A 15,145-nucleotide genomic window follows, 5' to 3' on the forward strand; every position below is an offset into this window, starting at 1 on the left:
GGGGGGGGGGTGGTGAATAATAAATTCAATACCAAGAAGAAGGGGAAAGAAAATACCAGGTCTGGAAGGGAAAAGGAAAATGAAAAAGCAAAGGCTACTAGCCAACAAAGGGGAAAACCTGTGTCAATGGCTGCGAAAGGCCTTAAGGAAACACATCAACCACTAAGAAATTACTTGTTGAGAGGAGATTGGGGGGAGGGGCATTGAAGGTTCTGAGGAGCGAGCATGGCATGGTCATTGCTGGAAGACGGCGTTTCTTGTGGCGTCTACTGTAGACCTGGGCATTTGGTGAGCCTAGGTTGGATCTTTGTTGAGGTTGCAGACTAGGGTAGTCTTCGAGGAGCTGGCGGTGCAGGAGAGCTGACTGTGAATGATCAAAGAAGGTTGGAGGTGGAGAGACTGTCATGGAGGCATTGAAAGGGGGAGATGCGCAGCAGGGTTTCCGGGAGAAGGGGACAGGTTCGAGAAATGTGTTGGGTTAAGAAGAGTACCCGAAGAGGGGTTGGGTAAAGAGCCCATGGATTGGGATAAGGTTGCTCCGAAGGTTTGGATGGGTGGTGGGTTGATGGGTTGAGGAGTGGATGGGCCGGGATCTGGTTAAGAGGAGGGTCTCTCGAAGGGGTGAGATTCAAGGATGGGGGGCCCACTTTGGTAGAGGGAATGGTTAATATGGGGGGAAGGTTGGAGCTAGAGGGGTTTAGTGTGGTTTGGGGAGAAGAGGGCCCAATATTGGGAGACGTGCTAAGGGCAAAAAGTCATTCTCGGTATAAGAGTATGGGAAGGCAGATAAGATGGTCATGGTGTGTGTGTGTGACTGGTGTCCACGGGGGTGGGGGTATTAAGGGAAGAGGTCAAAGAGTCTTCAATAGGGTTGGGTCTTCTGCAGGGGCAAAATTGGTCCGTTTAAATAGTGCTGTATACCCATATGGATTTCATGAGATTAATGAAATTGTTTTGTGGAGTTGTGCAGAAAGGAATGGGACTCTTATCCTTTGGTTTGATGGGCCAGCCTTTGATCTGTTTGTGGTAAACAGATTCTTTGTTCTTATCTTTTCCTCTTATTTTTCTTTTATCATTTTCTGTATTTATTGTTCAGTCTAGTTTTCTGGGATAGCAGTGAAACTGTGTTTGGTTATTGGTTTCTGGTTAGATATGGAAATTGGATCTTGTTTTCTTTGTGGGCCTATTACTCACAGGCATGTAACTCTGCATCTGTAACTTTTTCTGGTGTTAACAATAATTCAGATTCCTTGAAAAAGTATGAGTTTGTGCTCCTTTATATAACAGAAAATTGCAGTAAGGGTTTTTTCTTGTTGATGAATATGCAGCCTTTATGCTTATGGAATGAAATGGCCATTTTTGTTGGGATATAAGAGTTTCAAAACAGTTTTTAAACTGGGCCAGATATTAATATTCAAATGGAGTTTGATTATCTTTTTCTGTTCAGCCAGCCATCTAATAAAAGCTAGGAATCAAACTAGAACCGTTGCTGGCTCTGATACCACCCAGTATTGCTGGCCAGTCCAATCCAGTTTTTAGAACACTGGTTTTGAGTGTCTTCCATCCACTATGTTATACCATGGCCATGGGATGTACTGAAATAGTATGTGAGGCCATGTGGTGCATTGGAAATTAATGTATTCCCTGGAATATTGCCAAATGCCAATTGACTGAGGGTAAAAGTTGAATTGGTTGTTGATAGATAGTTTCTCGTTTGCAGGGGTTAGGACTGACTCAACCTACTCCTCCTGGACCCTGCTAAAGCAGGAATTGTTCCTGGTTATATGGCTCTTCCCCTTGACTAGAGATTCTTAATTATGTCATAGGGAAACACATTATGGTTTCTAAGGGTGTACTATCCTTCCATATCCAGAGAGATGTTAAGAGGCTTCCTGTGACTCGTACCTTTTTCTGCAGGTACTTTTCATATGAACACTTTTATGTGATATATTGCAAGTTCTGGGAGCTGGATATGGATCATGATTTCTTGATTGACAAAGAGAATCTTATTAGATATGGTAACCATGCTCTTACCTACAGGATCGTTGATCGAATTTTTTCTCAGGTTTGTATGTCATTTGCTTTCTTCTCTATAGAATAAATCAACTTTCTTGCATTGAAAGGAAGATCTTTGCAAAACATCAACTGATTTTTTCTTTGTTTCTAATTTTTTGGTTGTCCTTTTATGCTTAACCTATCTTAGGTTCCAAGAAAGTTCACAAGCAAGGTTGAAGGGAAAATGGGTTATGAAGATTTTGTGTACTTCATGCTTTCAGAGGAAGATAAATCATCTGAGCCTAGTCTTGAGTATTGGTATGTTAGGCCCCTTTTTCCTTTTTGTGAAGATGAGGACATAGTGGTAATATGAATTGATTGTCATTATACTGTTATTTTGTCGTGATCAAGGATTTATTTCTCGCATATCGGATCGGTATCTATATTGATCCTGGATCGGCTCGTATCGGTTTGGTTCGATCAATTTTACCCCTACTTTTCATAAAACATAGTTTTTTTCCCCGATATTACCCCTGTTCCGACACTGATACCTGATCCCAGATCCCAGATTGGCCAAGTAATGGGGTCGGTCTCAGCCGATACCAATACGATATGGATGATACGGCGAATCCGATACTTAAAACCATGGCGTCATGATAGTCAACTTTATGGTATTATCTGTACTTTTTGGTAAATGTTACATTTCATGTTTGACATGCATTTATCTTCAAAATAGAAGGGAAAAAAGCTAGCTCGTGAAAGTATTGGGAACTTAAAAATTCTACTGGTGACATTTCCTACTTTATGGGTCCTTTGGGAGGCATTTTTTTTCTGAAGGGGATTGAGGGACTAGCAGAAGAATTTGGATCATTATAGTAAGTTGCTACCTTAATAGGATTTACATATTTTGCAGTGCTAGAACTAGGGGTGGGAGAATTTTGGCCAACTGGTCCGACCAGTCTTGGCCAATTCAGATAAAATAGGGTCAGGATATCAAGTAGCTGTCCAAAACCAGGGTTGGGGTTGGGAATTCGTGTCTGATTCAAAAACCAGGTCATATGATACTCCTACCTCATAAAGTATTCAAGTTATGTTACTATCAGGGGTTTTATGCAAATATGTTGGGGGTGGGGTTTGTGTTTACAGTTTCAAGGTAATAAACTTACTATATACAAACAAGAAAGAATGAGCTTTTAAAGGAGAAACCGAGTGATTAAAAAAACAGAGAAACTTAGGGTTTCTACTTTTCTCTGTGATGAAACCGAAGAGTAGAAGTGGAGTAAAGTAAAGCAGTGCAGCAACCAAGGGAGCATTGAGCAAGAAGTAGGTTGTACATACTCTCTTCTACATGTTTTTGGGTTTCCACATATTCTTGTAATGCAGTGGTAACCCCAGACCAACAGTATCCAGCAGGATATTAGCTTGCGACAGGCTTGCAGGTATAGGAACATAACCGGACCTGAGAAAAATTAATGATCCGAATAAAACAATTCAGATGGATATGAAACGCAGGCCAATAATTCAGCTTATCAGGTAGAACAAGACTGCAAAGAATGATCAAAATCCGACGGTTAGATTTCAAAATATAGAAGAATCCTACTCTTTCAAGGATATCAAAACCCAAATAAATTTCCAGAATTGGTAGCAGGAAATTGATTAACGGGTAAGCTTCAAAAAATGAACTGTAATGAGTAACTGTTTGGCGAATCAGTAGCAGGACTTAATGAGAATTAATGATGCAACTGAAATAGCAGGAATTAATGAAGAATCAATGCTGTAGCTGGTCATGAAATAAAGCACAGATTTGAAGTTAAGAAATTATACCAAAGCAGTATCGCAGGATTAGAGTTTAGGCACTTCTGACCTGATTTTTCAATTGTAGAAAATCAAGAGAGAGAAGAGAGGATATGATCAGGAATCCATCAATGCCCAATGAGGAATCCACATCTTCTACTGAATCCACACTGGAAAAATCACTCTTGAATCCACAAGAGTCACACCTGAGTTCCTCAGATGAATGAGGTCTGAAATCCAACAGAGCATAGGTTGCTTTCACTTATAAAATCGTGTGTAGTTTGTAAGCTTTTACAAATATTTATGAAACTAAAGACAAAACTTAAACCAACTAGAAGACTTCCCATTGACCAGGAATGTTGGGAGAGTCCAGATCTAATCAAGCACTTGAAATAATAACCCAATCTGGAAAAGAAACTCCTCCCAGTTGCAGTCTGTCTTGGGAGTTTCCTTAACTGACTCAACAACTTAGTTAATAAAAGAAATAACAACCCAAACTGATTAGGGAACTCCCTTCCATGTGCAGGCTGCTTTGGAGGAGTCATTAATTGACTCAAACACTAAAACAAAAGTAAATAAAACTACACAACGAGGCTGGACTTATACAGTCCTAATCATCCTACGGATTACTGCTCCCACGTTTTAGATGGATAAGTGTCCTGACTGAGCTCTGAATCTGGACCCTTAAAGAGGGGTCCAGTTATTGGACTAGATTGTGGTCTAATATTTTGTCCAATCATGACCCCCCCTCTTCTTCTTCTTATACCCTTTCCCTTTTTCTTCTTCATTGGAGATTGGTCCGAAGAGACAATTTACCACTTATCTGTTGAAGGCTGTTTTTGCTCCTCAAACAGTTGATTTAGAAGCCGTGAGCTTTGGTCTTTTGGTAGATTAGGAAGGAATTTCTATGAGTGGGTGCATTTGTGACCAGTTTGTATGAAATTTATCATGCTACTAGCCTGTTACTTGTTAATGATTATTTACATTCTCAGAATCTAATTACTGAATTCTGTATTATTTGATCCCAAAATCTCAATAATGAAATATGCTTCCTTTTATTTTCCCAAGTCTCAAAACCTCATAAAGTCGGACGATTTCAAGTAGGTCGCGGATAACATGTTTCAGAACCATGTTGGACATGGACATCAGAGTCTGTCTGAAATCCAGGTTCAGACTGTCTGGGTTTAGTGAGATGACAGTAGACACTGCTCATTGTCTGACCCGAACCAAGATTTGCCCGAAATTTTGCCAGCCCTAGCTAGAATTCATGCTTGTAAGTGCTGTGATTATTATAATTTGAAGATTGTCTCTTAGAAGATAGAAGAGATGGTTCTTTGGTGGAATTATTTGATATCTGAGTTAAAAGACTTGAATTCCTTCATTACATTGGTTCATTTCCATTTTGGTGTAGAAATAGAGTTTGTTTGGCCTAAAAAAAGCCATAGTTAGTTTCTAGGGCTTCCCCCATAAGTGACGGCACCGCGTCAAACCCCCGATGCAGTGACAAGTAGCCAAGGGCTCTCATACAGTGGACAGGTGTAGTAAATAAACTAGTCCATAAGCATAGGATTGATTAGCATCTTGGAACATTGTGTCCTTAATGGGTAAGAGTCTGGAATTGAAAGCTGTTATAAGGAGAAGGATTAATATTTCTTATATTCAAGAGACTAGTTGGAAGGGAAAAAAAGCTAAGGTGTTAGACAACTTCAAACTTTGGTACTCGGGAGATCGAAGTCATAGAAGTGGAGTGGGCATAGTAGTGGATAAAATTTTAAAGAATGATGTAGTGGATGTTAAAACGACTTGGAATTAGGATTATGTCCATCAAGCTTGTGTTGGAGGAAGGGCTGCCAATATAATTAGCTCTTATGAGCCCTTAGTAGGATTGGATTAAAGTAGTAAATTACAGTTTTGGGAACACATGAATGGATTTGTGCAAGGTATTGGTCAGGGTGAAATTATAGAAGGTGACTTGAACGGCCATGTTGGGAGAGATCGTCGAGGCTATGAGGATGTACATGGAGGATTCGGAGTTGTGGAGAGGAAGGAGGAGAAGACATCGATTTTAGACTTTTTGGTAGCTTTTGATCTATCCGTTGTGAACATTTTTTTTGGAAAAGAGAGGAGCATTTAGTTACCTACAAAAGTGGGCATTATATCAGCCAAATAGATTTCTTCCTAACTAAAAGGTACGACAAATTGTTATGTAAGGATGGTAAGGTTATACCTGGGGAGAGCCTAACCACTCAACATAGACTGGTGATCCTGGATATGTGCCTTAGTACGTAGAAATGTAAGGTAGGGGAGCCTACTTGTCCTAAGGTAAGGTGGTGGAGATTAAAAGGAGATTCCTTGATTCATTTATTGATAAAGTGGTCAAAGAAGACCCTAAGGGGTTAGTGCAGTTGGCTTGTAGGGGACATGGTACTCCGCCTCAGGAAGCGAGGTCCCGTGATCAAACCTTCGTCGCTGCACCTAACTTCTTGGGACGACCGCACGAGAATTTCCGTCTCAGACTAACCCGGTATTATGTATCACAGTGGCCCAGGGACTAGTCGGGTCAAAGATCCGGACACCGTGGGTATCAAAAAAAAAAAGTGGTCAAACAAGGAAAGTGGGACTTCGAGGAGGACACCGAGATGATGTCCTGTATTGAGGAGGTCTAGACAGCCTTTAAGACAAAGAAAGCTAGTTTTAAGACATAACAAATGACTCAATAGGTAGAATATAAAAAGGGTTATAATGCTGCCAGAAACGAAGCTAGGATGATAGTGGGGAAAGCAAGAGTGAAGAAATATAATGACCTTTATAATCTAAACACAAAAGAAGGGGAAACAACTATCTATAAAGTAGCTAAAATGAGAGAAAGGAAGAGTAAAAATTTTGACCGTGTTAGATGTATTAAAAGTGAAGATGGTAGAGTGCTAAAAAGTGATGCGGATATTATGAAGAGACGAGAAGAGTATTTTACAGCCTAAATGGAGATAGTTCGAGTAGGAATGGTTCGAAAGATTGCATTAATCATCATAACACCACACATCATAGATATATACTAAAAGGTTGAAGTGGTTGAAGTTAAAGAAGCCTTAAGGAAGATGAAAGTAGGCAAGACATTAGGCCCAAATGAGGTTTCAATAGAAGTGCGGAAGAGCTTAGGATTATGTGGGCTATCTTAGCTAGCCAAGTTGTTTAACAAGATTATGAGCACGTGGAAAATGCCAGATGAATGGAGGAGAAGCACTATAGTTCTAATCTAAAAAAATAAAGGTGATATTCAAAATTGCAATAACTATACAACAAACATAACCTTATTGATGGAGGGCCGTAGGGAAGAAAGGAAAAATCAGAATAGCAGGGGGAAAGGACGGGAATCACACCTCACACATTACACAAATCAAACTAGTTCTCATTCAAATAAATTTACTCTGTCCAATATTGGATATATGCAAGTATTAAAATAGAAAATAACACGACTCCTACTTAGACTCTAAAATTGAAACATGCTCCTACTTCTCTATCTCCTACATATCCTATCCAAAAACAATCATGATAAAATAAAAGATATTATTAACTAAACTACTATTAACCCTTGTTGGACCAAAAACTTGGGCTGGACCAGTTCTTCTTGGCTCTTGGCTCTTGGCTTCCAAAGTCGGTCATGCTGGTTCAGCTAGGTAAGTGCAACCTTATCTGCATCAACTCTTCTCCTCTGAAAAGAACTCGACTCCGTTTGGATGAGGTCCTAGAATGTCGTCAGAATCGATGCGCTTGAGGAGAAATGTACAAATCGTCCTCTTGAATTTGAGAGGGGGAAGATCCTTTGCTGGAAGAAACTTCATCTCAAAACCACTATGCTGAAAAGAGTATGTATTTTCATATCCACAGTGCTTGGCTTTCTTGTCGAACAACCATTGGCGCCCCAGAAGAATGTGACAGACTTTCAGAGGGAGAACGTCACACTAAATCCGATCAATCAGTCCACCAATGGAATACGTGAGCAAACACCTTTCATTAATTTTCAGGTTATTGTTCACCCACCCAATCTTGTAGGGATTTAAATGGGGCTCCATTTTCAGACCCAACTTGCGAACATCTTCAGTAACAACGTTGGTGCAACTGCCGGGGTCAATCACCATATTACACAAGCTATCATTGCATCGCACCTTAGTCTAAAAAATACTATTACGATGCCAATCGTCCTCAAGAATCTTTTGTGTAGTCAAAAGAGGATGGATCACATAGAATGGTTAAGGCTCACCATCATTGTAACAATCATTAATCTCATTAGGCTCACGATCACATTCAGACTCCAGATTTATTGTTTTTGTTTTTGGTTGCTCTTGTAGTACATAGGGTATAAAATTGTCCTTATCAATGTACGCTAACGGCCGGTTAGGACATTGATTAGTTCGATGCCCATATCCCTTGCAATAGCCTCATTTGGAATACTGAGTTCCTATCATAACCACACTGAGGTGGGGACTATGGACGATTAGGCCGTGAAGATGACATGTTTGAATCACGTCGAAGTGGAGAATACGGCTGGCTAGGTTGTGAAGATGCCATAGATGAAGCACTAGCCTGTGGTCTGCTGATTGAATTTTCCTGTGGAGATGATTGTGGCTGAATTGAACTAGGACCCCTGGGAAAAGTATCTGTAAATGGCCTCCGATTATATGGGCGTTTCATATTTTCCTCAATTTGATATGCTACTTGTACGACATCTTCCATTGTAGGCAGTCGGCTAGATGTAAGGGCAACACTAAGTTGAGGGTGCAAACCATTGCGGAATTATGCCACCAATTCTTCTTCATCTCACTCAAAATCAGAATGAGTGGCCAAATAATAAATTATAGCAACATTCTTCAGTGGTCAAATTCTCTTATTTTAATTGTGCAAACCTGATATGCATGCGTTGTTTGTAATTAGATGGTAAGAATCTCCGGTTCATGACTTCATGTATTTTAGTCCAAGTAGTGACTAAACCAATGCCTCGGGTTCGGTTTTGTTGCTATTGCTTGACCCACCAGTCTCGGGCCGTGTCTTTCAATTTAGCCTCTGCAAATAAGATCTTTCGGGCCTCAGTCAACCCGTACCATCTGAAGAATGTCTCTAAGCTGTAAATCCAATCAAGGTACAATTCTGGATTGTTACTGCCATAAAAATCAAGGACATCAAATTTTGTGGCTCTTTCTACTCTATCATCATATCTACCAGTTCCATATGGTGGTGGAGATGGTGGTGGCGGATCCTGTGAAGTGGTGTTGAAAGAATCCCTAGATTGAAGGGGACTCTTTCCTTTATTTGCTGCCACCAATCGATCAATAGAAACTTGCATAGATTCCATCATGGTCTTAAGAGAAGTGACAACGGCAGTGAGAGCATCAATTTTCGCATAAGTTTCTCTCTTATAGGAGTTTAGTTGTTGAATAACGTCACTTTTGGCTACCATGGTGGAGATAGGCAAGATTACACTCAAATATGATGGCAAAATAATAAATAAATGAGGTGTAAGGGACAATGGCAGAATGGTTATAACTCTGTTCTCTCTCCTTTTTTTTTATTTAAAGGTATGACAGAATTGTAAATATTTGAAGTCCAATTTAAACCCAAGGAATAATATCACGTGTGCTCTTAAGGGTATACTTGTAAGGAGGTGGAAAAAGAAGGATAACTAGGGATAAAAGAAAATAAAATATAACGAGAGGGCAAAGTGGGAAAATTAGAAAAGTTAAAAGAAAGTTAAAGAGAAAAAAAAAGGCTCATGGGTGGGGTTTGGGTTACCGACAAAAGAGGGAAAGTGTCTCCTTCTTGGAGATGGAAACACAAGTCTTTGGTCTCTGTTGAATTGAAGGAACCAGCGATGGAGAGTCGGCTTCGACCAAGGGACGTGACTCGCGATGTGACTTTGCAGGTATCTGTCCTCTCTCTCTTTTCTCAACTTCTCTTCTTCTTCCTCTTCCTCTTCTGTTGTGTCTCCTCTTTTTCCCCTTTCTTTTTTTGGATTCTGTTTGCTGTCGTTGCTTCTTTTCTTCGACTTTTTTTTTTCCCTCTTTGGTGCAATCTTCTTTCTTGACTCTTTTTTTTTTTTTTGGTTTCTCTTCTGCTGTTGTTTGATAGCGAGCGATGAAAGGAGGGAAGAGAGAGGTCGCACGGCGTGTTCGGGGGTGGGGTTGGGGTTTCAGTTGACTGCTTCAACAACACCTTTTTTTTTTTTGCTGATGGAAGCCTGAGATTGAGACTAAGGTAATAGAGGGCTCGGTGGGGGGGGGTTTGCTTAAAAAAAAAGAGGGTTGGGTCTCAATAGGTTGATTTTTTTTTTTTTACTTGACAAAAGCAAGGATAAGAGAGGGGAAAGGGAAGGAGAGAGGTTGATGGAGTTGGGAGGGATAGGATCCTTCGGCTCTGATACCAAATTGATGGAGGGCCTTATGGAAGAAAGGAAAAATCAGAATAACAGGGGAAAAGGGCGGGAATCACACCTCACACATTGCACAAATCAACCTAGTTCTGATTCAAATAAGTTCACTTTGTCCAACATTGGATTTGTGCAAGTATTTAAATAGAAAATAACAAGACTCCTACTTAGACTCTAAAACTGAAACTAGCTCCTACTTCTGTATCTCCTATGCATCCTATCCAAAAAACAAACATGATAAAATAAAAGACATTATTAAACTAAACTACTACCAACCCTTGTTGGACCAAAACTTGGGCTAAACCGGTTCTTCTTGGCTCTTGGCTTTCAAATCCGGTCATGCTGGTCCAACCAGGTAAGTGCAGCCTTATCTGTATCACTTATCCCAACTAACGTGGATCCGATATGGAAAAAAGAAATTAGATAAGCAACAAAAGAAAAATAAAAAGGAAGTAGAAGGGGGATTTAAGTAATTTTAGACTTGTTGGAAAGCTGGTTTTTTGTTATACCTAATACAAAAAGTCTCATGTAAAAATAAAATCATTTTACCAGTCAAACTTATTATAGAACAATATCATTAGTATAAATGTTGATTTTTTTATGACTTTAATGTGACTTGATGTTGATTTTTTATGATTTGATGTGGCTTAATGTTGATTTTTAATGATTTGATGTGATTTAATGTTGATTTTTTATGATACAAGGTATATGTAGCTTACTAAATAATGTTAGAAAAGAGGAAAAGTAAAAAAAAACACTTGGTTGCCTTGTTGGCTTTGAGGCAGACACCTTCTTGCCTAAGCACTAAAACAGTCCTCCCATTCCTTGGTTCGCTTGGCTTCGTGACAAGTGGTCATGGATCTACTTGGCGTAAACCAAATTGGTTATCCGTTACCTTAGTCTCAAATGCTGAAATAGGCTTGTTTTATTAGGAATAAGCCTAGGGTTGGGTTCCATACATGTTGGGCCTTTGATCCCATGTGTTTTGAATGTAATATGCCCACTTTTATGGGCCTGAAAGAGGGGCTTTAAGGTTACATATGGGATTACTAGTTTTTTTCCTTTTTCATTAGTTTCCTTTTATTTGGGTTTAATTTAGCTTTTTGTCTTTGTTATTTCTTAGGAGTTAAGTTATTAGTTGAGTCAAGTCATTAGTTTCATTTTTTAGTTTTTTATATTTTAAGTTTTATAGAAACTTATGTGATAGGCAACCATTTAGAAGTTTCTATTTTTGAGACTTTCTAAATTGGAGGACTTGCCCCCCTTTTGTTTCAACTATAAATACAAGCATGGAGGCTCCCATAGCTCTAGGATTTGAAGAAAATCAATTGCTGTGGCTGCTGCTGCCTTCTTCATGGAGATTTGTCTTGTGTTTGATCAAGGCTGATGGAGGTGTTTGATCCAGTTGACTCTCTGCTATGGGAAGCCCGAGAGGTCATCTTCTATTTTATTACCTTTTATCTTACTGTTTCCGAGCACTCCAAGCTATCAAATTCTGTCTCAGTTCATCCCAGGTAAACCACTCAATTGATCTGCAATACTTTCTATTTTCCAGTTCTCAAACTCTCTTTCTTGTTCGCCATCCATCCCTTATTCAAGGGCTTTCAACCACCTGATTATCCTCATCTTTTGGTCGAGTGTTAAGGCCCCATCTGAAGATGGTTAGATCTCAGTTTGGGTCCCATCAGACCCCTGGTTGGTCTGCTACACAGATTACCCACAGTTCTGCCTGATTGGATATTTTGACCTAATCTGTTCTATTTTCTGAGATCGATAAATAGGTTTGCTTTATTTCTGACTTCTATGATTAATATTCATGCGTTTTTTCATCTGTTCTAACCCTATTTCAGCATTTGAGTTTCTTTTTACAGTTGGTTATATTCTAATTGCAGAAACCCCAATTATTGGAATCGATAGCCTTGATATTTCCAGACCCCATTTAGTTGGGAAAAGGCTGAGTTTTTGTTGTGGTGGTTGTAGATTTAGAGTTTGTTTGGGTTAAAAGCCATAGTAGTTCTGGTACAAACCATTTAGTCTATCCAAGGCACGGTTTTGATGTACTTATTGGTACGTGATATTATTTGGTAGATGTGAGGTGTGTCCCATAGTAGTGTGCAATTGTGATGATACAAGGAAGGTTCAAAATTTCCTTGGCTTCTGTAGTATCAATCAAGTTTGCAAGGGTTGTCTTGGAGTTTATATTGTTATATGACAAAAATCTAGCATAGGTCTTATGCCCATAGTTTATCATGCTAATAATTTGGTCAAAATGCCAGTAGTACTTGGCAACACCTTGATTCTTGAGGTGGTGGGTGGGACAATGGATAGTCAGGTTAGTTTTTTTTTTTGTTTTTTCCATTGAAAGTGAATACAACACTGTTTTCAAAGCATTGCCCTAGTGAGCACTTCTGGAAAGCTAGTTTTCGTAGCTGTGACTAGTCAATGTCGTGAGTACCTAAGTCACAACTTAAGCATCACATTGTTAACAGTGCAGATTTCGTCTGGAGGGGTTGATTTCGAGTCCTGGTGCAACAGACATATTACACCAATTTCGACAGATTTTGCTAAGAAGTTTTCCAGATTTGGTACTTCAGGAAAAAAAATATTTCGCTAAGTTGGTAGATTGCTTGAAATTTCAAATGTTTCAAGTCAATGGTTTTGCATCTGGAGGCCCAAATGCCCAGGCATGAGCTCACTGCTTTGAGAAACTTGCAATAAACATTTCTTTTGAAGGATGAGAGGCTAAGCACATCTTTAAAACTTCATTTTGGAAGACACTTTTCATATATTTGAACCCCAACCGATTTGCCATGTGGAAAATTACACACTATGTAGGGAATCTATTCCTTATCAGCCAGACAAGGAAAATCAATCTTTGATAAGTAACAATTTATTTATTTATCTATTGATGAAAGGATACTTCCATGCACAAAAAATTGGTCACAGTGGCCTTCTGATTTTGCTGATGTTGATTTTCGTAGAGGATTGAGCCTAGTGTTGCTGAGTTCATAGTGATTTGCTCCAAAAATTGCAAATTGGTTTCTGTTTTATGTTTTTTGTTATATGGTATGCTTTTGCTTGTACACCGTATAAAATAAACATAATTTATTCTTGAATTTCATATTTCAGGTTCAAGTGTATTGATTTGGATGGAAATGGAGTTCTCACTCCCAATGAAATGCAGTTCTTTTATGAGGAACAGTTGCATCGAATGGAATGTATGGCCCAAGAACCTGTTCTTTTTGAGGATATTTTATGCCAGATGGTTGACATGATTGGGCCAGAGGTTGCATTTTGTTTTTAACCTGGTTGTTTTGGATCTTCCTTTCTTTTGGTTCAAATAGAGATGAGTCCATCACTGACACTTTTTTTCTTGCAGAATGAGAGTTACTTTACATTGCGCGACTTAAAGGGCTGCAAACTTTCTGGAAATGTTTTCAACATTCTTTTCAATCTTAATAAGTTCATGGCCTTCGAAACTCGTGATCCATTTCTTATTCGTCAGGTATGTGCAATGTTGTCCTTTGTTCCATGCATTGTGTGATCAAAATCTGAGAAGAATATGAGTAGTAGTGCTAGCAATGGGCTATTGGTAGCTCAGTTTTAGTGACATCCAAACTGCTGCTATGTTGTCTGCAGGAACGTGAGGATCCAACTTTGACAGAGTGGGACCGCTTTGCCCATAGAGAATATATAAGGCTTTCAATGGAAGAAGATGGTGAGGATGCCTCCAATGGAAGTGCGGAAGTCTGGGACGAGTCACTTGAAGCTCCCTTCTGAGCCCAACTAGGTAAGTGTGTTCCTTCCATTGTTGGATGTTGATTTTCAGCGGTGCTCCCTTGCCTGTTCTCTCGGCAGTTGATAATCTCCAAGTTTCTGTGTGTGGTGGTGTTGTCAAATTGTTTGGTTTCCTTGTTATTACATGACTATGGGTGTCTGCCATCTAGAACCAGATACTGGTATCTTTGCCGGACACTATGGGGTCTGCCAGAGACGGCTGGTCAGTCTCACTTTTTTTTTTTACATATAGAGGCACGTATCCAAAAGCATCTATGATTCTTCCTAGGATGAGATTTGACGTCTTTTACGAGAGGATTTTTTTTTCTCCATTTAGAGGCCCGTATTGAAAACTATCTATTATTCTTCTTGAGATGAGATTTGACATCTATTATGAGAATAGGTTTGAAATATTGAATAATATGGCTTGTACCTACAACATGGACATGATAACTAGAATTACTACATTACAGGGACATTTCAAACTATGAGCCATATTTTGTTGGACTGGTTAATAGTGTATCCTTTGCCATGCCCTGGTAGCTGGCAAATGTAACTAAATACCAGTATCTGCAGCTCTTACACTCCTTACGTCAATAGGTATACACTTCTATTCTTTTGTACAGGTGGTCAGAGTGTGTCAAACAAAATGTTGTCTTGGTGGGTGTTTTTAGCTGTTTCCAATATCATAAGGTTATCAAATGTCACAGGCGGCCAGCTTCTCAATATCTAGAAATCTCATTCCAATCGTTGGAAACATAGTTGTCATGGCATCTAGGCAAATCCAAGGCGTTGGTGGGGGCCCAGATAAGGCCACATCAACAAGGCGCCTAGGGGATGACTTGACGACTATGTTTGGTGATATGAATATATTAAAGTAAATTAGTGAAAATAAGAAAATAATAGAAATATATGGGAAATATTAATAAAGTGTTAATGCATTTCTAGCTAAAGTTGTCGAGTTATTGCCTTGGTGCCTAGGCAGTTTGTGTGGGCCAAGGCGTTTGGTCGCTTCACTGTCAAGGTGGCCTAACTCAAAAAACTGCCAGTGGAGAAGAAGATTGCAGTGGGAAATGGGGCAAAATAGGGGGAAAATGAGCACAAGGGAAGGAGTAGAAAGAAGGAAGAACCATCAGCGGTCGTTTTCCTGGCTGCTGCTGT

The 15,145-nt window shown here is 39.5% G+C and overlaps 1 protein-coding gene across 2 annotated transcripts in view; it reads left to right on the forward strand.

The window, feature by feature from the left end:
- Positions 1 to 15,145, forward strand: part of LOC122069340 (serine/threonine protein phosphatase 2A regulatory subunit B''beta-like) — a 31,659-nt gene that overhangs the window by 12,719 nt on the left and 3,795 nt on the right. For both annotated transcript variants that reach the window (XM_042633326.1, XM_042633325.1), the window contains 5 exons: positions 1,918 to 2,065; positions 2,204 to 2,313; positions 13,337 to 13,493; positions 13,587 to 13,712; positions 13,847 to 13,997. In XM_042633326.1, the coding sequence (XP_042489260.1) occupies positions 1,918 to 2,065; positions 2,204 to 2,313; positions 13,337 to 13,493; positions 13,587 to 13,712; positions 13,847 to 13,987 (682 nt within the window). In that variant the 3' untranslated portion in view covers positions 13,988 to 13,997. The remainder of the gene's footprint in view (positions 1 to 1,917; positions 2,066 to 2,203; positions 2,314 to 13,336; positions 13,494 to 13,586; positions 13,713 to 13,846; positions 13,998 to 15,145) is intronic.

The sequence above is a fragment of the Macadamia integrifolia genome, unplaced genomic scaffold (assembly GCF_013358625.1).
Source record: "Macadamia integrifolia cultivar HAES 741 unplaced genomic scaffold, SCU_Mint_v3 scaffold585, whole genome shotgun sequence".
Lineage (NCBI taxonomy): Eukaryota > Viridiplantae > Streptophyta > Magnoliopsida > Proteales > Proteaceae > Macadamia > Macadamia integrifolia.